The sequence below is a fragment of the Ammospiza caudacuta genome, chromosome 22, assembly GCF_027887145.1.
Source record: "Ammospiza caudacuta isolate bAmmCau1 chromosome 22, bAmmCau1.pri, whole genome shotgun sequence".
NCBI lineage: Eukaryota > Metazoa > Chordata > Aves > Passeriformes > Passerellidae > Ammospiza > Ammospiza caudacuta.
The window spans coordinates 3,430,925-3,458,816 of record NC_080614.1 but is presented as its reverse complement, the minus strand read 5'-3'; the positions used below and the strand labels follow the sequence as shown (position 1 = coordinate 3,458,816).

The following is a 27,892-nucleotide window of genomic DNA, read 5'->3' as shown; positions in this document are numbered from 1 at the left end:
ACTGCCCTCCATCATCATCATCTTCTCTGCTGTTTCCTGTGCTCAGTTTCCCTGACTGCTCTCCCCCATCCTGGACAGCCCTTCTTGCTCTGCCTGGCTCTCCCTTTGTCCTTTCTCAGCGCCGTTTTCCTGCCCGAGCACTCACCCAGCTCGTGGCTGTGGTGTCTTCTGTGGCATTTGCATATAAACGTGGGTTTTAATAACGCAGGAATGAGAAACTGATGCATTTCAGTGCTGCTGGCTTCTCCCGGGCCTCGTAAATCACTGCATAGAGCGTTGCAGAGCCAGCCAGGGAGAACTGCTGCCTAGCAACTTCTCCTGGTTCCCTGGGGGAGCAGGATGGGGCCCTAAAATCCACCTGAAAAGTCTCCTTTAAAACCCTGAGGCCTGGGGGAGAGGAGCTGTAATGGAGGAAAACCTGCTTAGGGAAAAGAGTTGGAATGTAATTGGCATAAGGAGTCACTTTGCATCTGAATGTGTCGGCTGAGCACAGGGAAGAATGAGTCAGCCTGTGCAGGAAGGATCTGGAGATGCAGGACAGCAGAGCAATGGCACTTCCCTGTAATCAGCAAGGATGAGGATGGGCAAGGGCATGGGAGGGCAGCAGCGTGTATGGCTCTGCCTGCCTACTCTTCCTTCCCCAGGAGAAAGGAAAACTCTCATGATCATAGTCTTATCCTGGAGAAAGTTGTTGGTTTGGAGGATAATGAGGAGAAAGAAGGACAGAAAAAGATGTTTGCTTTTTCTGCTCAGACTCCAGCAGTGTGGGAGGTGGGGACTATGCACCTCCAGGGCTGTGTCCCCAGCCAGGGAGGTTTCATCTGCACCTCCTCCCTTGTGCCCAGTGGGGATTTGGGGCAAGGGTTTGCCTTGTCTTCCCATCGGGGTCTTGCTTCATCCCCATCACTGCAGTCATCAAACCCAGGTCTCATCCTGTCCCAGGTCACTCAGGGTTTCAGAATGAGATGGCAGAGCCATGCAAACATTTTGGGCACTCAGGGCTCCACAACCATTCTCACCTTTCTCTCTCCAGCTCCCCACATCACCCAGAGACCCCCAGGAAGATGCCAGGGCTGATTGACCGTGGGACCCTCTCCCGGCTGCCCCTCATTGCGTCCGAGGTGACATCCTGCGTCAGTGGCTATGCCTTTGGGATGACAGCCCTGCTCACCTACCACAACCCAGACCCCCAGGCTGTGGAAGGCAAGTTTGAAGGAGTGAAGCTTGGAATGGGAAGTTTAAAGCCAGGATATGGCAGTGCTGGGTTTCTGGGCATGCCTTCAACCTTTAGATGCTGGTGGAAAGCACAACCAAATATATTGTGTCCAAGTGTACTTTTTAGGTGTGAAAAATCCCACAAGTGGGACTTTTTTCCCACTTGGGAAGTGCCAAGAGGGACCTGGCTGGTGGGTCCAGGGAAGAGGTGGGTGTTGCTGACACCCTTCCTGGCTGGCAGGTCTCTTTGTGTACCCCTTGGACGAGGGCACAACTGTGGTGGGCTTCGAGGCGGCTGTGTCCCGGCGCACCGTGACAGTGCAGATCAAAGACAAAGCCAAGATGGATGACACCTACTTCAACAGCTGCAGCCTCCCCCCTGGAAGAGCTGGTGATGGAAGTGGTGAGGGGGCTGAGGGTGTTTTAGGGAGAAAAGGAGGGGAAGGGGAGTGGGGAGGTGATGGGGGTGGCTGGCTGGTGTATGCTGCTGCACCAAGGGGGCTCCTTTTGGGAAGATGAGGGGTTGTGGTGCTCATGCCAAAAGTGTCAGTCTTATCCATCTTGGAAAGCACTGCTGCTTCTGGGCAGCCAAAGGAGTGATGCAGAAGCTGGGGCTCTTTAGAGAAAGCTGATATGTGTGCATTGGTGGCGGCTTTGGGTGTTTGATACAGGGCTGGGGGTTGTGGGAGGCCTGGAAAGGAGCATTTTCCATGGTTGCAATACCTGGCATGGTCCAATCTCTGTGCAGGAAGGCTTATGATGGATGAAGACCTGGAGAGGATTGTTTTTGTGGCCAACCTGGGCATGATTCCTCCCCTGGAAAGTGTCTCCATCTTCATCAGCACTTCTTCTGAGCTGCAGACACTGCCCAGCGGGGTGGTGAGGGTCCTTCTGCCAGCTGTGTGTGTCCCCAGGGTCCCCCAGCCCAGCCTGGAGAATGCCAGCAGCATTTCCAGCCACCAGCTCCAAATGTATGAAAAACCACGGGGTGGGCTCTGTCTGGGATTGATCCTGGAGAATGCAGGGCTGAACAAGCAGGAGCTGCAGGAGGCTGGAGAGTGGCTGCAGGCTTTACCTCTGGCAGACCTGCAGTTCCTGGGGGCATAGAACATGTTGACAGGGTTTATTTGGATTTATCTCACCATCAGGGACAAGCACCCCTGTGGATTGGGGAGCCCAGAGCAAGGGAGCAGGTTCTGCCTGACTCAGCTGCTGGACAGTGAGCCCACCAACCCCTTTGAGTACGAATTCAGCTTCCACCTGGAGATCCGGGGGCCATGTTTGCTGGCAGGTAGGAGCACTGGGGCTGTCCTGCTGCACAAGGCTGATTTATCACCTCCCTAAGGCAATGTCCACACTCCCCCTCCTCCTCAATGTAAATCTGTGTTGGCAACTTAACTGTGCTGGGGTGGATTTACCAGCACAGGATTGATGCTAACGTGGGTTCCTGTCCTCTACTGCCTTGTCATCCCTTCTCCCTGGTGTCCCCCACCCTCAATCCCTACTGGCACCTCGTTTTCCCTGCAGGAGTTGAGAGCCCCACACACGAGATCCGAGCAGACGCCGACCCCTCGGCTCGCTCTGCCAAGAGCATCGTGATCACACTGGCCAACAAACACACCTTCGACAGACCCGTGGAGATCCTGATCCACCCAAGTGGTAGGTGGGCTCTGCTTCCCCTCTGCTGCTCTTGCCCATTCCTGGGATCTTCATCTGTAGCTCTGGAGACAGCTGGATTAGTGCTGGTTTTGCAAATATTGTCAAGGTTAGGCTTTCCAATCCTGGCCTCTCTCAGGGTTTTCTGAGCTCTCCAAACTCACAGATACTGCTGTTTTCCCAACCAAGGCTGCCTGCATCTCTGCCAGACCCAAAGTGTAGCCACAGCTGTTCTTCACACAATTGTCTGCATTTACAGAGCCCCACATGCCCCACGTCCTAATGGAAGAGGGTGACATGACCCCTGCAGAGTACGAGCGACACCTGAAGGGGAAGAATGATTTCATTAAAGGCACTAAGAAAGACCCCAGTGCCAAGAAAAAGGTGAGAAACACAAGCTGCAGGTGTTAGCTGAGGCTTTCCATGGACTGGAGCTGAGCTAGGAGATGATTCCATGTTTCCAGCATCAGATATTACATTGTCCCAATGAGACCTGCAGCATCCTCCCTCAGAGAGGGGCTTGTGTGGAGGAAGAGGGGGAAATTCAGCAGTGCTGCTGATAAACTGAGAGGGGAAGGAGCTCTGAGATGGTTATTGTGTGTATAATTAGTGCTAGTCTAGCATAGCATAATTAGAGAGGTGCATTGTGATAGTATTAAGGGTATTATAATTATTGCAATGACATAGAATAAAATATTCTTTTAATTGCTCGGTAAATGTTTACTGTTTCTGGGTAGCTGTCAGAGAGAAAGAAGTGATCTTCCTGGGAATAATGAGCTGAACTGAAGACAAGGTAGGAGAGACTTCTCTTTGTTCTGCTGAGCAGCAAAGAGAAAAATATCTGTGCTGGGATTTGTGCCTTGTCTTCCAGCAGTTCTGAAGGAATGAGTGACAGCCCAACTCTTTGGTGTATCTGGGATCAGCGGAGAGGAGCAGACAGCTCAGAGCCCTCTGGATTTCCAGGGTGGGCGTCTTCTCCTAAGGGACAGGTTGTGCTTGTGTGGCCACAGCTGGGGCTGACAGTGTCAGCTCCTGTTTTACACAGCCAGGGCTCTCCTGTGTGCCCAGGGATGCTCATTTCCCCCTGAACTCCTTCTCCACGTGTCTGATCCTGGGTCTATCTTGGCAGAGATCCCTGACCTGCTGCAGGGGTGTCTCCCTGTGCTGCTCAGATTTCTTCTTTCACCAAAGACTTGTCAACCCTCCTCTCCTCCCTTCCCTTTGCCCTCCACTCTCTCTGGCAGGGCTGGGACTCTGCAGGCGTCTCCTCTAATTGTGTTCAGCGTGTGGCAGGTGGAACGAGATGAAACTCCCACGCTACGCCTCGGATGGCTCCCTAATTATTTCTGCACATTTAGCATGTCAAATTATCTAAGGGGGGATCATTCTGGAGACATTTCCCTGCAGGAAAGCCACCTGTGCCCCAGGAGGACTGGGAAACAACGGCAGGGAGCAGAAAAAATGCCTGGAATACCTGGGGTAGATGATGGGCTGGAATTGCTGCTGCCTAGAGCAGGACATTGGCCACTTCTTGGCTTAAATTAAATTAGCCCAGAGATTTCAGCAGTAAATGATAAGTAATTCTCCTCCCTCTGTTTGTTATGCAAAAGGCTTGGATGCTGTCAGCTGCAGGTTGGTGGGGATGGATGCTCACTGGAATCAACTTTACTCAACAAAATCTGATTAGTTTACTGTAATTGGATAATGGGTGAAGGGGAATGGAGGGGAGGTGAGGAGATGTTTTCTTTTCTGGCTAACCTGTAGCAGCTCCACTGAAGCTGTTTATTGAAGATTTGCCTCTAAATTCCCTCTAGTCAGTGAGAAATCCCAAAGTTCATCTTGATTGCACAGGAAATTTATGTCATGGATATCCAAGAGCTTTCCAAGAAGTTCTATGGATAGGTCCAGGGCCACGATTCAGTATTTGTACAGAGGCAGCCAGGACCACTCTAGTCTGGAATGTGATAAACTGGAAAAATTGTGAAAGAAAATAATGTCATGTGGCTGGAGGAAAATTGAAAGGGAAAAAGCCCTTTGATTTCTCAGCAGCTGATTAATTTATGATTTCCCTTCTACCCATAGCATAGAAGGAAAAGGCAGGAGGATGAACGGGAGCTTGGCTTATTCCTCTGAGTGGGACCTGTCTTTTCACTGGGTCAGAGAAGCTTTGCTCAGGCAGAGGAGCTGAAAGCAGAGCTTGTGTGTGTGTGTTGAGCCACAGGGAGTTAGTAAGTTTTAGAAAACAAAGGTTGGTCATCAGCTCATAAACTGAGGAATGTGACTCATGGCTGGAGAAAACAAGCCCAGTTATCTGGGGTCTGGTTTACTCCCTGTGAAACCAACGAGAAAAGCAGCCAGAAAGAGGAGAAAAGAGGCAAACAAAGCCCCTGAGGATCGAGCTGCTGTTGAGGAGTTTTTTCCCCACTCAGACCCCAGGATGAAAGGCCATGGCTGGGCTGATGTGAGGTCCTGGAGCTCCCTGCAAAGCAGCTGAGGCCATGAACCCGTTATTGCTTGATTCACACGTAACAGCACATTATAAACCCAACACAAGAGGTTTTCACCAGTTTTATTTTATCCCATTTGTAATGAATACTTGAAATAGAAGGAGAGAAAATGCAGAGAGCAATTGGAGCTGTGTGCAGTGCAGAGATCATGAAGGTTCCTATAGAGCCATGGCCAGAGCAAACGGTTCAGCTTTCCAAAGCCTTTCAATCCCTACAAAAAAAAGTGATAAAAGAAATGGGCAGAAAAAGCAGCAAACCAGGGGCGGCAGGAATGAATTGGAGTGCTGAATGCAGCAGATCAAGGGCTGCATCTCACACTTCATTAGTGAGTGACCATGGAGAAAACCTCTGGTGTGTCTCGGTGGGATGCTAAGCTGTGCTAATGAACCAGGTTTTCGGGAAGGATCTAATGAAATGTTTGGAGAATCAGATTTGCAAGGTGCTGGGTAGGGCGAGGTCTTTTGATTTCTTCTCCAGGCTTTTATCTGAGTGTGCAGTTACTCCATATAATCCCTGAATGGTTTGGTGGAGAGGACCTTAAAGCTTATCTTGTCCCATCCCTCCCGTGGGCAGGGACAACTTTCATTTTTTCAGCTTGCTCCAAGCCCTGTCCAGCCTGGCCTTGGACACTTGCAGGGATGGTGAATACTGTGGGTATGGACAGAACAGGACCCTTGGATATTGGCCCACCCTGGTGTTGTCACCTCTGAACTAGCAGATTCTGGCCCACAAAAGGCCATGCACCTGCATTTGAGCCCTGCTCTGATCCTCCTCAAATTGAAATGGGGTGGAGAAATCAACCTCTCAAAATCAACCTCTCAAAATCAACCTCTGGAGCTGTCTCCTGCTTTCTTTCAGACGGAAATCATCAGGAAGAGGCTGAACAAGGACATCCCCCACCACCCTGTCATCATGCTCAACTTCTGCCCTGACTTGAGGACTGTGCAGCCAGGCCTCCGGACAGCCCAGGGCGAGTTCATCTTCCTGGTGGACCGCAGCAGGAGCATGAGTGCTGTGAGCATCAGCCGTGCCAAGGTACCTGCAGGAGGGGAAGCACCTGCCTGTCAACAGGGATGAGTGAGAGAGAGCAGTGGGGCTGCTGAGAGCATAACTGTTCATTATCAGGGCGTGGGGGGTAATTATAGGCTGCATTTCAGTCATCTCAACCGTGGTGCTCCTTTGGTACCTGCAACAAAGGTGACTCTCCCCTGTTCTCTTCTGCTTCCTCCTATCAGCACATAAAATGCAAAATTATTTTCTTTCCCTCTCTTGCTGGCATGTTTTGTGCATCCTTTTTCCAGTTCTTCCTGTATCCAGAAGGGCTTTGGGTGATGGCTGCCTAGGAGGAAACCTCCAGGGAGCTCCAAGGCGAGCAAGGTGCTGACCATGCATTAGGAGAGGTTTTTCACATCTCTGTGAACATACAGAAATGATTTAAATATGAGACATCCCTTTTCCAAACACAAATGGCCACCAGCAGCCTGGTGGATAGTTATGGGAGTTGTGTTGAGAGCTCTGAATACAAAATAGCATTGTCAGGATATTTTGTGGGTCTGAGGTTCCCCTGTCAGATGTGGCTCTTACCCAGAGCCAGCCCTGGTGCAGGACCCTGCACTTGGTCTGCTGAACCTCATGAGGTTCCCACAGACCCCCTCCTGAACTTGTCCATCTTCTAGCACATCTCTTTTCCCATCTGTCTCCTGTTTCCATGGGAACTGCTGAAGAAGGACAGACACCTTCAGCAAAAAGGATTGGGATGCCGGGGAGCCTGAAGATGGCTGCAGCACATCCCCTGGGATAGGGAGGCTGTTCCCAGGAGGAACAGGATATCTCTGGGCTTGTAACCCCTTCCCCCAGCATCTTTAGGAGTCTGAGAATCTTTTCCCAGCATGGATTTTTGCATTCCAACTCCCAGCATGGCTGGGTTTGGTCACCACAGTCTCTGCAGCCTCTGTGGAGGCTGGATTATCCCCTAGGGATGGGGACCTGCAGGATCAGAGCCCTTCTCTGATTGCTCCTGAAATAGAAACCCCATCTCAGGAGGGCTGTAGAAACAGGAAAAGGATGGCTCCCCTTCAGGAAAAAATATTTGGAGGGAAATTTTGGAGGAGATGCCTCAAGGGAGAAACCCACTGTCCCTCCTTTGAGTGTCCTGTCCTTGTTTGTCACTCGCAGACACCAGGGACCTCACAGCAGGATCTGTTCTGAGAGGGTTTGGGTGGGTTTTGGTTGGTGGAACCTCCTGCATCATCCTCAGCTGGCTGGATGCATGGCATGACAGGTCTTGGAGCTGTGCAGCCTCAGGATGCACTCAGGGATGGGGTGGAAGGGCCTGTGCAGAGCAGGGGGGCACCTGTCCAAAGCAGCTGGAGTGGAAAATTCAGGGATTTAAATTTCCTGCAGCCAGCTCCTTTCCCACCCTGATGGAGCCAGGGAGAGGAGCCAGGCTGTGATGGTGCTCGCTGGCAAAACTGCACTAATAACTGGGAATTGACTTTTCTAGAAGCAAACATCCCTCCTTATTGAGTTGCCATAAAGCTATGGAGTGCAACAGGATCAAGATCAATATTTACCATAAGAAGCAATAAATCTTTCTGCTTGCTGAAATAGCAAGCAGGCATCGGTTGCCCATTTTGGGAAATGCTTTAAGAGAAATATTTGGAAATTTGTATTTTTTCCCTTGTAATGAGTTCCAAGATGGGATGTCAGCACTGAGATCTGGAAGAGCCAGCATCCCGGGAGCCATCTGGGAGCAGTGGTATAAATATATCCTCGTAGGTTTGAGATAACAGCTTGCATTCAAGTACTCCAGAGCCTGTTAAAGGGCAGCCCTGCTCTTGTACATTATTCCTCTGATTTTCAGTGCTCCAGCTCTGAGTTTTTTGCTGATTCTTACAGGCTTTGGGAGCCTGTAAGGAGGAGCTTTTGGGATCCCTGCTGGACCCAGGCAGGGAGTTCGCTGTGTCCCTCTGTGGTCACTTGGTCTTTGCCACTGGTAGGACAACTCAAGGAGGCAATTCTTGCTCATTTGACCTTGGCAGCTCCTCCAGGGGCTGGCTAGAGGGTTTCTGCTGCCCTGGCAGACTGGCAGGAGTCTGCCTTGATCAGCATTTAAATAGAACTGAGCTGCTCCTGAGCACTTTGCTTTACATTTTGCTTTAAATAAACACTTTGCTTTAAATGGGTCTCCTCTCCTGCCACATAATTGCTCCTACAAGTTCAAGAGCTCCTTAAGCAGCTCTTGCCCAGTTCCTGTGATCGCAGGCTCTGTCCTGGACTTGTCCACAATACCACTGTGACAATTCAAGTTGCTCTTGCCTTATGTAAAGCCCAGGAATAGGCACATTAGATAACCACCTCTGGTAAAGAAAATAGCTTAAATCTGTTGTCTCCCAGTTATTTTAATTGAAGCCAGCTATGAATACAAGAGAATTGGGGATGGGGGAGGCTTTTCCTTTTGTGTAACTTTAAGCTGTTTGTTTATTTTCTGCAAGTTTAGGCATTGAGATGCATTGCGTGTCGCACTTCTCAATTTCACACTCTGCTTCTCACCCACCAGCTCTGTGCTGCAGCACTGTGTTGCCAGCACAAATTGAATCCCTTAAAAACAAACAGAAAAAATTGTTCCGTTCTTTGTTGTCCTTTTTCCCAAAGACTCCCCATTTTCCTCACTGCTTCACGTCCCAAATATCATCAAGGGACTTTGAAAAGAGCTTGGTCATATGGAGGCATGGGAAAGAAGCAGTTGGTTTGTTGTCAGGTGAAAGTGGGAATAAGATGGGATGGCTCTGGGCAGAGCTTTTCCTGGTGAAGTTGTGGCAGCCAGGGAGGATCCAAGTGTCCTGATGTCTGTTTGCTTTCCACCCCTCAGGATGCCCTGTTGGTCATTCTCAAGAGCCTGATGCCAGCGTGTCTCTTCAATATCATCGGGTTTGGATCCACCTTCAAGACCCTCTTTCCTGTCAGCCAGGCCTACTGTGAGGTGGGTGAACCCACAGTTCACACAATCACAGGCTGGTTTGTGTGGGGAGGGACCTTACATGCCACGGGCAGGGACACCTTCCACTATACCTGGGTGCTCCCAGCCCTATCCAGCCTGGCCTTGGACACTTCCAGGGATCCAGGGGGAGCCACAGCTTCTCTGGGCAGCCTGTGCCAGGGCCTCACCACCTTTAAAGTAAAAAATTTCCTTATAATACCAAATCGAACCCTGTCCTTCTTCAGCTTAAAGCTATTCCCCCTTGTCCCGTCACTCCAGGCCCTTGTCCAAAGTCCTTCTCCTGCTCTCTTGGAGCCCTCTTATGCACTGGAAGGGGCTTTAAGGTCTCTCCAAAACCTTCCCTTCACCAGGATGAGCATCCTCAACTCCCTCAGCCTCTCCCATGGCTCTCCTTGGTGCTCAGAGGGTGCTGGTGCTGACAATTCCCCTGTTCCTTTGGGCAGGAGAGCCTACTCATCGCCTGCCAGAGCATCAGGAGGATCCGGGCTGACATGGGCACCACCAACCTCCTGTCCCCCCTGAGGTGGCTCCTCCGCCAGCCCCTCCACAGGGGCCACCCCCGGCTGCTCTTTGTGCTGACAGCCGGGGCCATCAGCAACACGGGGAAGGTTCTGGAGCTGCTGCGGGACCACTCCTGCTCCACCAGGTACAGCTCAGCCCTGCAGGGCCAGGAACTGGCACAGGCTGCCATGTGCCTCCCCCTGAGCACAGCTCCCTCTCACAGACGTCCCCACTTCAGAGACAGAGGCAGGAGAGATTGCTGCTATGAGCCATGGGAGAACCTCAAAGGGTTTGGAACGAATCCCAGAAGTTCAGATGCTTTTTAAACAATCAAAAGCAGGATAATTGAGCTGACAACTTCACAGCTCTCGGCTGATGCTTCCTGCTAGGAGAGATTGACACGCCAACAATCTTCCTCGCTTTTTTTTTATTTTATTTTTTTTTAAAGCACATCTGGGGTTGGCCCCAGCTGCTTCCAGGATGGGGCTGTGCAGAATTGAATATGCTGAAAGGCAGCAATGTAAAAAGCAGCTAATTGTGCACAAGCTCCCAGCCTGGCTCCCCAGCCCTGATCACAGGCTGTTCTGGTTTCTCCTCTGCCTCTTTAAGGAGCACAAAACATGAGAAAAATGTAAGAAATCCTGATTCCTCTTCCATCTCTCAGACTTTGGAGTTATCAGGGAAGCTGCTCTGTGGGTTTGTAACTGCACAGAGGTCTGGTTGTTTCCCACCCTCCCACTCCTGGCTCCTGCAGGGCTGGAAGGGTTAAATGCAATCAGAGCTGGAGTGTGGTCTCAGTGACCCTGGAACAGAGAGTGCTGGGCATGGCCCATCTTAAAAGAAGATCAGAGCCTTATTTAGGAGGGGTGTGAGGCTGGCCTAGGATTTGCAGGCAGCTGAGGATTAAAACCCTCCAAGAGAAAAGCCCCTTGTGCAGATGCAGTTTGCTGCTGAAGGTGCTTTCTTTCTCAGCAATCCCCTGCCCTGCCCAAATGCCATATCCCACCCATTCCCATCCTCCTGGCTTCCTGGCACATCCATCCCCACCTAGCACTGCCCTCCCTGCCTGCCAGGGCTCCAGCTCAGCTTCCAGCCTTCAGCCCAAACCAAATCCTGATTCACAGACCTGGCAGTGGAGGGGGGAGCAGCCTCACCTGGCTTGATCATCCTTCCTTGAGAAAATGTTTATTTTCATTGCAAGCAGAGATAATTACTGGATCTTTAGTGCTATTGACCACAGCCAGCAGGGAAAAGAGCTGAACTGAGAGCAAAGCAGCTTGTTTGTGTTTGCAGAGGAGGGGAAGGCTGGAGGTCCTGCTGGGAACCCCTGAGTGTCACTGCTGAAGGCTGCTCTTTGGGGAAAGGGTTTGGGGTCTGCTGAGAGGAGGGGGCTGGCAGTTCACAAACCCCAGGATGGTTTGGATTGGAAGGGATCTTAAAGCTCATCTCATTCCACCCCCCTGCCATGGGCAGGGACCCCTTCCATAGCCCAGAGTGCTCCAAACCCTTGGGCATTTCCAGGGATCCAGGGGCAGCCCCAGCTTCTCTGGGCACCCTGTGCCAGGGCCACCCTCACAGGGAAGAATTTCTTCCCAATATCCAGTCTAACCCTGCCCTTTTTTGGCTTTAAGCCATTCCCCCTTGTCCTGTCACTCCACGACCATTTCCAAAGTGCTTCTCCAGCTCTCTTGGAGCCCCTTTAGGCACAGGGAGGTTCTCAACCTTCCTGCCACATGCCTAAAAGAGGGGCTGGTTTATTCTGCTGGACACAGCAGTGGCAAAAAGCCAGAGGGAGTTTCTGCCTGAGGGAGTGTGTGAGTACACGGGGCTGGTGGATGGCTTTTCCTTTGGATCCTGATTCTCCCTGTCCCTTTGCAGGTGCTACAGCTTCGGCCTCGAGCCAAACGCCTGCAGGAGGCTGGTGCGGGGTCTGGCTGCCGTGTCCAGGGGCGTCTCCGAGTTCCTGGAGGAGGGCGAGAGGCTGCAGCCCAAGGTACAGCCCCGCTCCCCGGGGCTCGGAGGATGCTCTGCCTCAGCGAGGGGGAGGCCACGGCTCCCGGGGGGCTCATGCCCCATCCTGGCCCTGTCTGCCCAATCCCCCCGCAGCAGGTGGGCCAGCGGGAGGGGATGAGAGCGCACCTCGGTGTCCGGAGGGAGCGGAGGGTGCGTTTGCCTCCGCCTGGGGCTGGGCACCGCGGTGCTGCGGCTCTGCCTTCAAAGGCAGCCGTGCCTCACATACGGCGAGGGCAGTGGGACCGGCATCAAAGCAGCCAATTAGTTTTGAAGTCGGGCTCAGCCCTGGCGTTGCTCAGGCGAGAAGGACTCGGGGTTGGAGCGAGAGGAATGCGCTGTGATGGCTTTGCTTGTTAAGCTGGCTTTAAAGCCTCTCCATTCCTTCTCTCCCCATGAAGAGTAAAACTGTGTGCTTGAAATCTGGCGTAGGGATGGCTCTGTCCCCTGGTGAATGCAGAGCCCAGCCTGTCACCTGCTGCTTGACTAAACCCAGAGAGAATTGGGTCTTTAGCTCCTAAATATCTCCAAAAAGCCAGCTTCTACCTTCTTGATCTCTCAAGGAGGAGTTCGGCAACTCCACCCTCTGCAGGAGCCTGGAGCACACAAAAACCTAAGACAGAATGGCATCAACATTTCTGATGTAAATTGAAAGCAGAGACAGTGAAGAGAGAGGTGTTTAATAAGAGCTATTAATAAGAGCTTTGCAGGCTGTGCAGCTCGGTGCCTTCAGCAGTCTGAGGCGTCAATTAATGGCCTTATAAAACACAGCCTGGTGTGTCTTCCCGAGCCTGTGAAAAAGCAGGGAACAATGGGGAATATTTGAGCTGTTCTGTCTCTAAATCTGGTGTTCAGTTCCCTTGGCATGCAGGGAAGCTCATGTAGATGGCTCCATGGGAGATTTGCCCGTGAGGTATTCATGAATATTGGTCTTCTCCACATGTGTAACAGGCAGAGCATTGCTGATCTCTGGCAGTGGCTTGTGCCAGCAATGAACTGTTCCAAAATTATCAGTGTGTGAGTGCTGGGCTTGGGACAAGGGCTGGGGCTGGGGCTCAGACCAGTGAAGGCTGACAGCATATCCTGGGTGCTAGAGGGGAGCAAGGGATGCTGCCTCACATCAGAGAAAGATCCCTCAGGCCATAAGCACCCACCTTGCTCTGGGCTGGCAGTGTGTGTGTGAGATCAGCGCTGTGCCCCATCACTATCTGCTCATGGTAAAAATCATGGAATCATGGAGTCATTTAGGTTGGAAAACACCAACCATTAACCCTGCTCTGTCAAGTATAACTGTGCCAAGGAGATGGGGGTGCTGGGATGGATGTCAGAGTAGACTAACAGGAAGCAGACTGTCAGGAGAGGGTAGGAATCAGCTGATGGGACTGTTAGAGGGAATGTTCCCCTTCCCTGCAGCACATGGCATGTGCACCGTGGCTCCCACTGTGTCCAGCAGGTGTTGAAGCTCTCCCCTGCCCTTTGCAGATGATCAGGTCACTGAAGAAGGCAATGGCTCCTGTCCTGAGCGATGTGTCCGTGGAGTGGGTCTTTCCTGAGAGCACTGAGGTCCTGGTGTCCCCTGTCAGCAGCAGCTGCCTGTTCCCTGGTGACCGCCTGGTCAGCTACAGTGTCATCTGTGACACCTCCCTGTACCTGTCCAACCCCAGAGCTGTGAGTCTGTCCCAGGAGTGGGGGGTGTTGCGGTGTACACAACACTCTTGGCTCTGTGCATGGTCAGGGGGTGTCCCCTGCTTCCCAGCTGTGCCCTTAAGGGAGGTGATGGGAGGGACTTTGGGGGGCAGTAGTGGCTGAGGGTGCTGCTCTCAGCTCAGGTGGACAGAGACTGTGGTGGGAGCTGTTCCCTCTCTGTGCTTCCCCCCAGGACAAGAGGCGGCAGTACAGCACGATGCATTCCCAGGAGTCGGGCAGCTCTGTTTTCTTCCACTCCCAGGAGGAGGGAGCAGGCTTGGAGAGCTGGAACCACTCCAGAGACTCGGAGGGGTCCTGCCCCACTGAGCGCTCCCCCGAGCACCTGGGCGTGGGCAGAGACCCCGGGGGAGAGTCAGACACGGACACAGGTCAGATTTCCCTCTCTACATGATGCCCTGTCTCTCTAATCAAGCTCCTGTCACTGCTCCCCCAATTTTTTTGCCTGATTTACACGTCTTCAGCTGCAAAGAGCTGGAGGAGTTTGCAGGAGAGATGACAGATCTCCTGAGGCTTGAGCAAGTCTGTTTGGTTTGGATGTTTTATCCAAACCTGTCAGGAAATCAAGGGAAGCCCTGGTGAGCTGTGTTCCCTGGAGATTTTCAAAGCATCTTTAGCTTTGGCCATATAATTATTTACAAGCTTCCCAAGCAGTGTGAGGAGGAGTGGAATGAGCAAATGGGTAGCTCTGCTAGACCATCCCTCTACCTGCAAAGCAGCTTCCCAGTCAGGAGAGGGGGAGAATGGGTCCAAAGCCCTCTCCCCAGGGTGTCACTCCTCCCCACCACAGCCTGCCTGGGTGTTTGTTTCAGCAGCATGTGGCATGAAGCAGCTGGTTGCACCCTGGAGGTGGGGAAACCTCTGTTACTCATGGGATGTTCTTCCCTTTTGTTCCAAGAGGATCTGTACTGTGCATCCCCTCAAACTTGTCAAAAGCAATGAGAAATCATGTCTTTCCAAGGCAAATTTCAGTCTTGCTCTGACAGGAGCGTGTCTGCACTAATTAAATTTCATTAGTAAACCCTTTGTCTTCTCCAGGGAGATTTGGGGAAATGCAGTCAGGCTTTTTTCGGCTGAAAACTCCTCAGACAAAACCTTCCCAACCTGCTCTCTTGACATTCCCCAGGAATTTTGCGTTTCTATTTCCTTCTGTGCTTTCGTTGCTTTGCTTAAAACTCTGCAGGGCTGAGTGTGGCCCCCTGAGCTTTGGCAGGACCTTGGTGAGGGCTCCCTGCCTCCCACTGCTGGCTGCTCCCAGTGTGGAGTGGAGCTGATCCCGTCTCCCACCGTTCAGGAATGGATGTGAAGGCTCTGTCCAGGAGACGGGCGTACAGCACCACCCACATCTCCGAGCACGAGCCCCGCAGGAAGGTGCCCACGGCCAGCGACCCTGGCACTGCCCTGGTGAGGAACCCCCTGAGGAAAACCCACCTGCAGGACCTGCAGCAGCTCAGCCCCGAGCCCTGGCAGGTGGATTTCCAGGTAGGTGAGGCTTTGCCTGCAGGTGGAAGCCAGCAAGGAGATGGAGGAAAATATCAGGTGGATGAGAGCCTGAAGGAAAAGGCCTGACTCACACTAGCCCTAAAATATTGATATAGATAATAGATACAGCTCTGCAGCACATCCCAAACACTGGGGAAATGAGCTGAGCAGGGAGCAGAGTGCCATCCTGATATCCCTGATATCCCATCCTGATATCCCATAGCAGTCCTTCCCCATGGGAGCCTGCTTTTTCCTGCTCCCCTTCTCCTTAGCAGCCTGTGCTGCTCCTCTGGTCCTTCTTACCTCCCTACAATTTAGGATTCAAACCTGCCCATGGCTGTGGCACTTCTGTGCCTGGCAGGGAAAAGGAATTCAGTGCCAAAGGAGATTCCCAGCTGGATCCATTGCCTTACACAGCATTGGGATGAGATGTGTACCTGTGTGATGATACATCTGCTGAACAGAGTTTTGTCCCCTACCTGCAGCAGGTGGAGTCTGGGGAGATTTTTCAGCTGATCTTTGGGAAGGATAGGAATAGTTTTCTCTCATCCTTGGCATTGCTGGGATGTTCTGCTCTGCAATCAGCATCTGCAGGGCTGGGAGGACCAGCAGCACTTGTGTTCCCATGGAAACTCAGAGCAGGGACTTTCATTTCCCCTCTTCTCTGGGTTAGAGATCACTGGGTGAGGGCTGGGAGGGGAGATGAGGGGGCAAAGGGGAAAGCAGGGCCAGGGCTCCAGAGGGAGGGATGAGACCTCTGCCCTCAGGCTACAGCAGTGAGGGTGGTGAATAGCATCAGTGACCAAGAACAAGCAGCTTTTAGGGGTACTGGCAGCATTCCCTGTATTAGGAAGGTCCTCAGAGCATCCTCCTGCCCTTGTTGTGCAGGCATGGGTGGAGCTGACTCCCTTCTGGGGGGCAGTAAATGGTTAACAGCATGCAGCATGCTCTTAATTAAATGCAGCCTGGTTTTGCTATCCCTCCTGCTGCCAGGGCTCCCAGCAGCTCTCCCAGCTCCCAGTCCTGCTGCCAGGGCTTGACATTTTCAGGGGTGTGAAGCCGAGCCCGCAGCTCATCTCCACGCTTGCCATGCTGGGAAGGAAAGGTCAGCAGCAGCCACGGGCAGCTTAAACCCCCAGCTCCATTCCCATCTGGCTTCCCCTGGCTGGGAGAGAGCTCAGGCAGGAGAAGGAGCAGGTTTGGAACAGAAAGGGTCTGGCAGGATGTGTCAATATTAGCTTGGTAAATCCTGCCTGGAGCCACCTGGCTCCCGGTTTTGCTGGTGGTGTCACAGAACAACAAAATTTAGGTGGTGGTGGAAGTCATATATGTCTGTCACTCAGAGACCATTCTCCATTCTTCCATCCACTACTTTCTATCACCTCTGTTCTTTGCTGGTGATGTCCTAGGAATATAGAGTCTGTCTGTTAGATGGATCTTCCCACAGCCCTGGGGACAGGGATGAAACCCAGACCTTGCACAGGGGAGCATCTCTGTGGAATGTGGCACCAGAGGTGCTGGAGTGGGGGATTCATGTCTCCTGAAAGTGGAGAAACAGTCTCATAAAAAAAAAAAGAGATAAAAAGATAAAAATTCCTTTCTCCCATCCCTTGCACCTCTCTCCTTTCGTTACTAAGCAACTGGTCCTTGATCTTTCTGTCTCTCTTCTTTTCTTTGGTTCCCAAGCAAAGTCATTAAAATGTCTGGAGGGATGAAACTCATATTTCACCTTCTGTATGTCTGGGGAAGGAGCCCCTGGGGCCAGGGTCCCTTGGGGACACCCCAGGGTCTGGTGGAGAGCTTTGTCTGGGCACAGATCCCAGCCAGGGGTGGGCAGAGGGAAGGACCTGGGTGGTGGCATCCCTCACAGGAGTTGGGTGGGGACCAGATGGGATCAGAGGGGACAGAGCAGATCCATGCAGGGAGCAGACAGGATCAGAGCAGGTCCATGCATGGAGCAGAGGGCACAGAGCAGGTCCATGCATGGAGCAGATGGGATCAGAGGAGACAGAACAGGTCCATGCATGGAGCAGAGGGCACAGAGCAGGTCCATGCATGGAGCAGATGGGATCAGACGGGACAGAGCAGGTCCATGCATGGAGCAGAGGGCACAGAGCAGGTCCATGCATGGAGCAGATGGGATCAGAGGAGACAGAACAGGTCCATGCATGGATCAGAGGGCACAGAGCAGGTCCATGCATGGAGCAGATGGGATCAGAGGAGACAGAACAGGTCCATGCATGGATCAGAGGGCGCAGAGCAGGTCCATGCAGGAAGCAGACAGGACCAGAGGGCACAGAGCAGGTCCATGCATGCAGCAGAGGCACAGAGCAGGTGTGTGCCATTGCCTGCAGCCAGACCCAGCTCTAACCCCCGCTCTGCTCCCAGCCCCTCCCGGCCATCCCGCCCGGCTCTGCCGGCAGGATCCGCGGCTCAGGCGCCCGGCGCCCCGCCCTGCTCCAGCACAGCTGTGTGTCCTTCTGCCACGGCGCCACCGCCCCGGACGGGCTGCAGGAAGCCATCAGGAGCCTGCACTCCTCATCGGACAGCCGGAGCCCCGGGGATGTGGGTGAGTGGGAGAGGGAGGCATGGCCAGCCTCATCTCACCCTGTCCGTGCCGGGGTCTGGTGCCATTGCACCCCGTGCCACCGTGTGACAATTGGGAAGCATTAATTATGGTTTTGTGGTGCCAGTGGGGAATTCAGCTCCCGGGGAGGTGATTGATGATCTGCTTCTCCCATCCCTGCAGAGGCTGCCCAGCATCCATCCCTCACCTGTGAGACAGAGACCTCCTCCGACTGGGAGCCGCAGGACCTGGAGATGGGCGCTGCCTGCGGCTCCCCGCGCTCCCCCAGGGCCCTCTGCAGGGCACTGGTGAAGGGGCTGAGGAACAACGAGCCTGTGCAGTGGGAAGTCACGTTTGACATCCACCCTCTGTTCCGGGAGCGGGAGAGCCACGAGGATGCTGACACAGACCTGTGGAGTGAGACCTTCCACCACCTGGCAGCCAAGGCACTCATCCAGGACCTGGAGCAGCTCGCTGAGAGGGAGTGTGAAATCGAGCATGGTAATGCACAGCTGGCTGCAGGCAGACCCTGCTTGGCCTCGGGAGGGCTTTCCAGCAGTCTCAGCAGCCTCTGGAATGAAAACAAAAGCTGCTGGTGGTAAAATATTAGGGAATGTCTCGCACAACTCCCAAATAACAGCTCCCTTCAGCTGCCTTGTGCTCTTCTGCTTCTGCAGCCTTGCTGCACATGGTCATTCCTGAACTCATGTTCCTTCCTCCTCAGAAACAGGGGTTGGACTTGATGGTCCTTGAGAGTCCCTTCTTACTCAGTATGTTCCATGATTCTGTGATCCCTCTGCTTCATGCATGAGGTAACATGGTTACTTTTAAGGAGTTGGTCACTTGGAGCTGGGAAGTGGCATCCAACTCCAGCAGCAGCCACACATCACTGCCATGGGCCACACATGTCAACCCTGTCCTCCATGAGGTGCTCTGGCCTTGTAAAATAACAGCAGGAGCAGCAGTAGGCAGAGTTTAGAGAGATAAAGGGATGCAGCCCTGCTGGGCATGGATCCCCAGGCATGGGGGTGGGTGTGGGAGCTGGGTGTGAGGGGTGGGGACCCTTGGGGACCCTGGACTCTGAGCCTGCTGTCCCTCCTCTAGTAGGGTCTGGGAGCTGGGTGTGAGGGGTGGGGGACCCTTGGGGCCCATGGACTCAGACCCCGCTGTCCCTCCCGTGGCAGGGTCAGGGCGCCGGTTCCAACTCAGTGCTGTCCACACCAGCAAGGCCTGTAACATCATCAGCAAGTACACAGCCTTCGTGCCTGTGGACCTGAGCATCAGCTCCTACCTGCCCACCCTGGTCCAGTACACCCACACAGGTAACATGGAGCTGGCACAGGGGTGGAACCTTGTCCTGGCAGGGAAGGTGTCACTGGGAAACTTCTCTCAGGGCAAACCCTGTGAAGCCACAGCAGTTTGGCACCAGACCCATACCCAAGGCTGTGGTCAAGCTCTTGGTGGCACAAACCTCTTCCCATGGCCAGAGAAAAGATCTCCTCCGAGGTCTGGATACCCAGGGACGACCAGAGAATCACATAATATTTTGGGTTGGAGGAGACCTTAAAGCTCATCCTATTCCACCCCCTGCCACGATCTCCACTAGCCCAGGCTGCTCCAAGCTCTGTCCATCCTGGCTTTGGACACTTCCATGGAGGGAGCAGCCACAGCTTCTCTGAGCAACCTGTGCCAGGGCCTCACCACCCTCATATCAAAGAATTTGTTTCCAATAGCCTATCTAAGCCTACTCTCTTCCAGTTTGAAACCATTCCTCCTTGTCCTGTCACTCCAGTTCCTGACCAAGCTCATTCTGTGGTTTCATTGCCATCATGCAGTGCCAGTCTGTCTCTAAAACTGGTCATTCTCTTCTCTCATGCCAAGGGGCAACATCCAAGCAAAGCAACCAGAGGAAACAGAAGAGTTCAGGACACAGAAGGCATCGTGGCTGTTCCCCGGGACATCCTCAGTCAGCATGTGGCCAGAATGGAGACCTTGGATTGAGCAGCATGAGTAAGATTGCCTGGGGGTTTATCTCCTTCCTGCTGTTAGAGATCTCAGTTGTAGCAGGCCCTGGGCTTGCTGGGGCCCCGTGGAGAGCAGAAGCCTAAAGATAGGAAATGCCAAGTCATGGCAAGCTCCTGTCTTCCACCTTTCAGACCCCAGCTTATCTCTGTGTAACCCCATAGGTCACTTTCCCTTAACCCCTGCTATTGGACAATTCTGGATACCCCTATACCCTATGTAATGGGTTGTTTTAACCCATTCTGGTCAGAAGAGACGTTGCTGCAACCCTTCACAGACCCCCAGTACAGACATCACTGTGGTACTCCAGAGCTCCTTCTCTCTCTCTGTGTGTCTGCCAGCCAGCCAGCAATGCCTTAGCAAGCAAAAGAGCTGAACTCAAGAAAGCTGATAATCACTAAAGAGCTGATATCCCTTATGCTTGCTAGAGGTAGCCAGGGGCTGAGAGCTGCTCGGGTTTCAGGCAGTCTGTCCCCAAAGGGGACTGAGCCATCCAGCCCGTGCAGCCTGCTCGGGGTGAAAGCTGCTCTCAGCAGGAGGCTGGGACACTCAGTGGTTTGGGGACACCTTCTCTGGTCCTTTTTAAATCCTGCCTTCCCCTTTGCATACGGTGCTCACCAGACACGTGTCAGGCTGGGGCTCATCTCCTTGAAGGGCGAGGAAGCTTCGATTTCCCCAGAGCCCTGGCAGGGCAGGGGTGCTGCTGGCAGCGCTCAGGAGTTAATTGGCAGCCGTAGCGTGGGCAACACGCAGGATGAAACGAGTGTAATTAGAGGCAGGGGGGGATGTGAGACACTCACTTGTCACCAAATCCTCCACTAATGAAGACGAGTTGGATCGGACCTTGTCTGGCACTGTCAGAGCTGGAGCTGAATTGCAGAGCCCCAGAGAGGCTCATTAACCCCGTCGTGCCGTGGGAGGGAAGGTGCTGGCTTTGGCTGGGTGCTGATGTGTTTCCTTGATTGCAGATGCTGAGGAGAGGAGCCCCTCACCCTCCAGCACCCCGTCCTTGTCTGCCTGGGAGCGCTGCCGTGGCCCTGAAGGTAGGGGAAGAGCTGCTGGCACCTCGTGCAGCTCCATCAAATCCATGGTTTGGGCTTCTGCTGAGTTTTGGGGAATTTTATACAAATTGATGACCTAAAACTAGGCTTGTGAGCACAGGGCCTGACTCATTCTGAGGTGAAAAGGATGGAACTTGATGTGGGTTTTCGTATAAATCTCCCCCAGGTACATTTTTTTAAAGGTATAGGAATTTTTATTATCCATATAGGAAAAATGAGGCAAGGGGAAAGGAAGAGTTTTGCCAAAAATTCAGCAGCCAAACAAGCCAGAACGTTGACTCTGCTCCCTTTTGCTCCCCTGTAGCACCTTGTAACCCCAGCACTGTGTTTCTCCCCAGGGCCTCTCCACAGCCTGTCTGCTTCCTCTGCACAAGCCCAAAAATCCATTGAGAGGCTCTTTGCTGCCAGGTATGAGCCAGCTCGACCTTCTCTGACCCCAGCAGGTGCCTTTCACCTGTGTGGGTCTGATGTGAGCACAGGCCAGGGGGAGGGGAGGGACCCCCAAGGACAGCAGCCGGAGCTGGGACTAAGCATGGTGCTGGTGTCTGGGGAGCAGGGATGGTTTGGAGGGGAAGGTGGGTGTCAGGGTGAGCACAGAGGTCACAGATATCTTTTCTTCCTTTCACAGGCTGACCCTCAATAAAACCATGCTGCTGGTTCGAGCTGCCAAGGGCTTCATGGGTAAATCTCCAAGCAGAGGGAGCAAAGCCAGCTCTGAGGGTGACAGTGAGAGCATGGACTACCTTCCCCTGGTGAGCAGCTCCTCCCCGGGTCTTGTTGGGGTTGTGTGGTCACTGCAGGGGAGCAGAGGAGGATCCCCCCCCAAATTTTCCTCCTGCTGCTTCTGTAAACCACATCCAGTGACCTGCTCAGAGATGGAGAGCTGTTTCACCCATACCTGCCTTTTTCCTGAGCTACTCACAAGTGGTTGGTGCCAGAGCTACCCTTTGTGCCCACCATCCCTTGCAGGTGTCCCTGCAGCTGGCCTGTGGTGCCTTCCTTCTGAATTCAGCCTTCTGTGACGCCGTCAACATCCCCATGGAGAAGCTGAAGTGGACATCACCCTTCGCCTGCCACCGCCTGTCCCTCAGCCCCTCCGGCTCCTACAGCAGCAAGAGGAGCAGCTCCTCCTCCTCGGCGCCCAAAGCCCTGAGCTGCCCCCGGCAGCTGCTGGTCCCCAGCGGGCAGGGGAAGGGCCCCACCGCTGCAGACCCGGCTGGGGGAGCAGTGCTGAGCACGGGCCGCCCTCGGCACCTGTCGGGCAGCGCTGCCGAGAGCATCTCCAGGGCGCTGAGAGCCGAGCAGGAGCAGGAGCAGGAGCTGCGCCCCCCGGCCATCACCATCCGCAGCTTCTCCTCCCCCGCCGACAGCCGCGCCTGGGACACCGAGGGCGGCCCCGAGCTGCAGGCTGTGCTCTCAGACGTGGAGCTGCAGCAGCAGACGGAGCCCGAGGGGATGCTCTGGGCCACGGCGGTGGCCCTGGCCTGGCTGGAGCACAGCTCAGCCTCCTACTTCATCGAGTGGGAGCTGGTGGCTGCCAAAGCCAGCCTGTGGCTCAGCGAGCAGGACTTCCCCCAGGGATCCAGCCTGGCCACGGTGAAAGCTGCAGCCCAGCAGCTCTTTGTGCTGCTCCGGCACTGGGATGAGAACCTGGAGTTCAACCTGCTGTGCTACAACCCAGGCAGTGTGTAAGAGGAGGAGGAGGGAGGCTTGGGCAGATTACTGAGGGCACAGGAGCAGGGATCTATCCTTAAGGAACTGCCTCCAAGGAGCTCATCTCCTCTGCTGCAGGGATGTGTGTGTTTATTAGAGCAATCCCTGCACACAGCAGCCTGGGCAAAATCCTGCACTCAGCAGTCAGGATTTTGCCCTGGAAGGGAACCCACCACTGCCTGCAGTAAATGCTTTTTATTTTCAACTAGATCAGCACTTCCAGCTACAGCAGTTCCCTCTGATTCTGGTTTCTTCTGGTCCAAGCCCAGTTTCCAGGGCAGATCTTGTGGCCTGCTCCACTTTCCCTGTCCTAGCTTAGATGCCTCTTCCCAGCTCTGAATCACTGCCAAGGCCCCACTGCAGCCCCTCAGCCCCAAATCCCTGCTTTCCTGAGGCTCCTGCCTGGCTCCTGCCATCTCATATGGCTTTCAGAGAAGGCAAAGGTCTGACAACATGCTCATCTCATGGATAAAAGGGAATCTGGGCTGGGGATGAGCATGTGAAGAGCAGCCCCGCTGTCACAGCCAGGAGGATCGAGTCCAGCCAGGCCAGTTGGAGGCTGGGACCAAACCCCATCCCATCCACACAGGGCTGGGCTCCTTCAGGCTCTCTGCAATCCCAGCAGGAGTTTGTGAGATCCCTTGCAGCCAACGTGTGCCTTTGGAGCTTCACAGGCAGAGCCAGGGTGCCCGGGATTGAAGGATCAAGTGCCTCCAGAGGGAGTTGTGTGCCACTGTCTCCCGTGGAGCCCGCCTGGAACCCCCTGCCTTCTGCTCCCTCCCTTGGCATGTAGCAGCCGTGCCTGTCCCAGCAGGCTTCTGTCTCGTGTCTGTGTGTCTGGGGATGACACAGGCAGGAAACCTGTTCTGGGGACCATGAGCACCCCTCTGGCCTCTGCTCTGGTGTCACCTCTCCAAGGTCCCCAGGACCATGAGCACCCCTCTGGTGTCTGCTCTCAGTGTGGCCTCTCCAGGGTCTCCAGGATTATCCTTCTGCTCCCTGCTCTGGTTTCACCTCTCTCGGGTCTCCAGGAGCTTCCCTCTGGTCTCTGCTCTCCGTGTCAGCTCTCTGGGTTCCCCAGAGCCTCGAGCACCCCTCCAGTGTCTCTGATGTCCCCTCTCTGAGGTCCCCAGTGTGGCAGTGCTCAGTGCTGCTGTGGGTTTGCCGGCCGGGCACCTCAGCACAGTTGTGTTCTCTGTTGTTGCAGAAATGTTGTTGTCCCAGTAAATCACAGCCTGCTCTACTTCCCAGTGTGAATCCTTTGTTTTGGGGTGCGTTCTTGGTGGGTTTCCCTGGGCCACCCCAGCTGCTTGGAGCACTGTGTGACTGTTGAGTAAAATACCCCCCAAAAAACCCCGTGATGATTTTAATATGTGAGTTTAGGTCTAGGTTTTAGAGGGGATGAGGAGCTTCCTTCCACTTTTGGGGAGTTGTGTTTTGCAAACCCTGAATTGCACAGCATTTGGTAAACTGATGCATCCAGGATTTTAAAACCCAGGGGAAATATGATTTGATTATTCTCTGAGGCAGAGATGGAGCTGAGAAATCTGCTGTCTTTCTCTGCATAGTTTAACCTCTCACCTTGGTCAGTGCAAGGAGACAGGAATCCTGCCTTCATCCCACACCTTCCTTAATTAGTGTTGTAATTTCAGGAATTAGTAAAGCAGCCATTGTGTTTTCCAATCCAAAGTAGGACATGGGAGCTCTGCCATCCCTTATTTTCCCCTTGGCAAGCAAGGATCCCCTCGGATGCCCTCCTGCTTTTGGTGACCTCTCTATCTATACATACATCACATAAAACAGACACTTCTAGCCCAATTTCCTCCCTCTAGACTGCATCTCCGGTGATGGAGCAGGTCTCAAGAAGGGATTTGGTGTCTCCAGCCCCAGCATCTCCAGAGGCCCCCTCAGAACACCCTCCTGGCATCTGAGGGGATTTCACCCCAGTAAGTATTTTCCTTAAGGAAGGGCACTCCGGTGCTGTTGCCGGGGTGACTGCAAGTGCCTTATTAAGAGAAATTAATTCGAATACAGTTGTCAGCCGTGGCTTAATAAATAACCCCCTAATGCTGTGTAAATAAACATTCACATGCAGCGCCTGCACGGGGAGGGAGAGACGTCCCATCCCGGGCAGCCCAGTGCCAAGGGGGTTTTGGGGAGACAATTGGCCAAGTTGGGGTTATGGTGAGACCCCGCAGAGACCCCTCCGTGTCCCCCTGCCCGTCCCACCGCGCTGGGGAGGTTTGGCTGCCGCGCTCCTCCTCCGCAGGGCTCATTAGCCGGGAACCGGAGGAGCCTTTTCGTGCTTTGAAGGGTTATGAAATCTCAGGGAGAGGGGGAGGACAGAGGGAGAGCTTAAAAAAGAGCCGTGGTGTCCCCCCCCGCCCCACGAGCCAGCCGCCGCCTGCCGAAGGAAAAGGGCTGGCAGCCGCTCCGGCACAGATTGCGCCTCTGCCCCGTCCCCCGCCGACGGGCGATGCCGCGGGGTGCAGAACTCGGCTAGAAAATGACATTTTAATCAGAATTTGCCATGTTTGGTGTGCCTGTGTCCCAGTGCTGAGAGGGGAGCGGAGGGCAGAGGCCACGCTGCCATCCAGGGGCAGCTCCAATGCCTTCAGCTCCCGAGCTCTCCAAATTGGTGCAACATCCACCTGCAATGCTGGGGAGCAACCCTCACCCCCAAAACCCGAACCAAGCCTCACTCCCAAAACCCCAACCAAGCCTCACCCCCAAAACCCGAGCCGGGGAGCAGCGTGGGGCTGTCTTGTGTTAACTACAAAATAGTTTTGCTTCGGGCATGTCTTTGGCTTTGATTTTCCCCATCCCAGGACCCCGGGCATGCCGGCGGGGGATGCAGCCAGTTGGTGCCGTGGGCTCCATCACTCCTGAAATAGAGCCCAGGGGCAGCTTTTGGGTGTCGGAGGCATCTGAGTGAAGTCATGTGGATGTTATGCAAGACTTGATGATAGGTTGTAAACAGCTATTAAAGTGATTGACAGGCCCAGGACGAAGTTTTGAGGGGGGGAAGAAAGGGGAAAGATGAGTAATAATGATTAAAATAATTATCAAATAGAGACGTTTCTTGAATAAGGGAAAGTTTTGCGAGGATGGAGGAAGATGAAGAAATCACATTTGAGCATTTCCCTGAGCTGGGAATTGGGAGGATGGGGCAGATACTGAGCACATAAAGTTTGGAAGGGAGGGTTTTGCATCTTTAAAACCAGCTAAAAAAACAATTTCAGCAGAAATTTGGTGCATTTGGGTTCACTAAGAGCTGCTGGGTGCTAGCACCCCCAAAACCCAAGGGCTGAGCAACCCAAGGAGAGCAGCCCTGAGTTAATTAGGAGAAACAAGCAGATTATGGGGAAGACAGCTTCTATTTATATATAAATACTCCAGTAATCAGCAGTGAAGGGCAAGGGAAATCCAATAGAAATATGTGACTGTTTAAGAAGCTTTCTGAGCAAAACGTTACACAATCAGTCGCATTTGCCTGGGTCTCGCTCCAAGTCCCAAGAAATTACGGGGGAAAAAAGAGTGACCCTGAGCAGAAGGAAGGAGAAGGGATTTGTAGAAGCTTCTGCCCATCAGATAAGGGGGAATCTCAGGAGCCTAAGTGGAGATGTCAAGGATGCCAGCAGCTCCTGCCACCCCAAACCCCCCAGCTTTGCCCCCAGAACCAGCGAGCTCCACACCTCACAGTGCTGGGGGTTCACGGGGAAGCGCAGTCATGTACAGGTGAAGTTCACTCAGAAAAAAAAGCTGCCTGGAGCTTCTGTGTGTTCACAGGGTGCTGCTGTCAGTGGGTGCTGACACGGAGCAGAAATAGCTGTGGCCGCCCCTCGATTTCACACATCGCCCTCGCTCCTCCCGCAGCTCTGCCTCACCCCAGCACAGCACAGACTCCGGGGCTGCCACACGTGTCCTCTGCTGAGAATCACCTCAACGATGCTTTCCAGAGGCAATCAGGTGGTTGGATGCTCACCTTGGGGCTTGGAGCTCTCTAAGCACCTGGGGCTTGTGTCCTTTTGTGTTGTTTCCCCTCCCGGGGCAGCTGCGCTGGGATTTTGGGATTTGTTATCCTGAAGGCAGTAAAAGGCCTGAGGCAGAGGTTTGGGGGTGTCTCAGGGGAGGGATGGGTGCAGAGCTGGGGTATCTGACCCTGCCAGTGAGCTGGTTGTCCCAGTGTTGTGCCTTTGGGGTGGCTGCTGTCCCCATAGAGTCATTCCCTACACTAAGAAGGAGGATGGAAATTTTTCTCCTTGCCTGCAAGGAAGCAGCATCACTGCCCAAGGGTCACTGGTGAGTGTTTGCTGCAGCTCTGGGTGTGCCTGTGGCTTTACAGTGTGGGTTTGTGGGGTTGTATTTAAATCAGGAGAAACAGCCCCTCTTGTGCAACGACCTTTCCTGGTTTTCTCTTTCTGTGCCACCTGTAAAGTCACCTTTGCCATGGGAAGTTTGGGCTGGGATGCACATGGGTCCTGCAGGTGCTTGTGCCCTCCATGTGCAGCCTCCTGGGGAGGTCCTTTTAATTGTTAAAATAATTAAATCTCCTCAAGACACAGATATGATATTGCTCATACTTAAAAAGCCAAGCTAGTGGTCTGTGGGCTTCTCTGCTCATTAAATTAGTGGATTTCTTCACTTTTTGTTGTGTTTTTTTAATCCTTTCTTTGCACCGGGCAGGAAAAGAAGGGATGGGGGGGGGGGAAGAAGTTGGAGTCAAAGCATCAGCTCCAGTGCAGTGGGCACAGAACCTAGGAATCCTGGAAAGGAATCCTGGAAAGGGTGTAAATCCCTTGGGAAAGGTGACTGGGTTGGCATTGCAGGCTCTTAAAACCCTCTCTGGTCATGAGCTCATTGACAGCCACGGAACTGGGCCAGATCCAAAACACCACAGTGGGCAGAAACAACGTGGTTTAGGGCATGAACAATGTGTTTTGGGGCATGAACAATGTGTTTTGGGGCATGAAATATGTGTTTTAGGGCATGAACAACGTGTTTTAGGGCTTGAACAATGTGTTTTGGGGCATGAACTATGTGTTTTAGGGCATGAACAATGTGTTTTGGGGTATGAACAATGTGTTTTAGGGCTAGAACAATGTGTTTTGGGGCATGAACAACATGTTTTAGGTCTTGAACAACGTGTTTTAGGGCTTGAACAATGTGTTTTGGGGCATGAACAATATGTTTTAGGGCATGAACAATGTGTTTTGGGGCATGAAATATGTGTTTTGGGGCATAAAGAACGTGTTTTGAGGCATGAACAACATGTTTTAGGGCTAGAACAATGTGTTTTAGGGCTTGAACAATGTGTTTTGGGGCATGAAATATGTGTTTTGGGGCATAAAGAACGTGTTTTGAGGCATGAACAACATGTTTTAGGGCTAGAACAATGTGTTTTAGGGCTAGAACAATGTGTTTTGGGGCATCAACAATGTGTTTTAGGGCTTGA

The 27,892-nt window shown here is 53.2% G+C and overlaps 1 protein-coding gene across 1 annotated transcript; it reads left to right on the top strand.

Moving 5' to 3' along the window:
• Window positions 1–1,049: 1,049 nt before the first annotated feature.
• VWA5B1 (von Willebrand factor A domain containing 5B1) lies at window positions 1,050–22,416 on the top strand. Its single transcript, XM_058818889.1, has 21 exons — window positions 1,050–1,203; window positions 1,457–1,618; window positions 1,964–2,186; window positions 2,364–2,506; window positions 2,743–2,874; window positions 3,131–3,255; window positions 6,237–6,413; window positions 9,250–9,360; window positions 9,822–10,024; window positions 11,758–11,872; window positions 13,372–13,557; window positions 13,769–13,964; window positions 14,888–15,075; window positions 17,464–17,644; window positions 17,825–18,142; window positions 18,826–18,963; window positions 19,523–19,651; window positions 20,632–20,706; window positions 21,063–21,132; window positions 21,353–21,476; window positions 21,694–22,416. Exons 1-21 carry the CDS (start codon window positions 1,065–1,067, stop codon window positions 22,414–22,416), a joined length of 3,858 nt encoding a protein of 1,285 aa, XP_058674872.1. The 5' UTR covers window positions 1,050–1,064.
• Window positions 22,417–27,892: the final 5,476 nt, after the last annotated feature.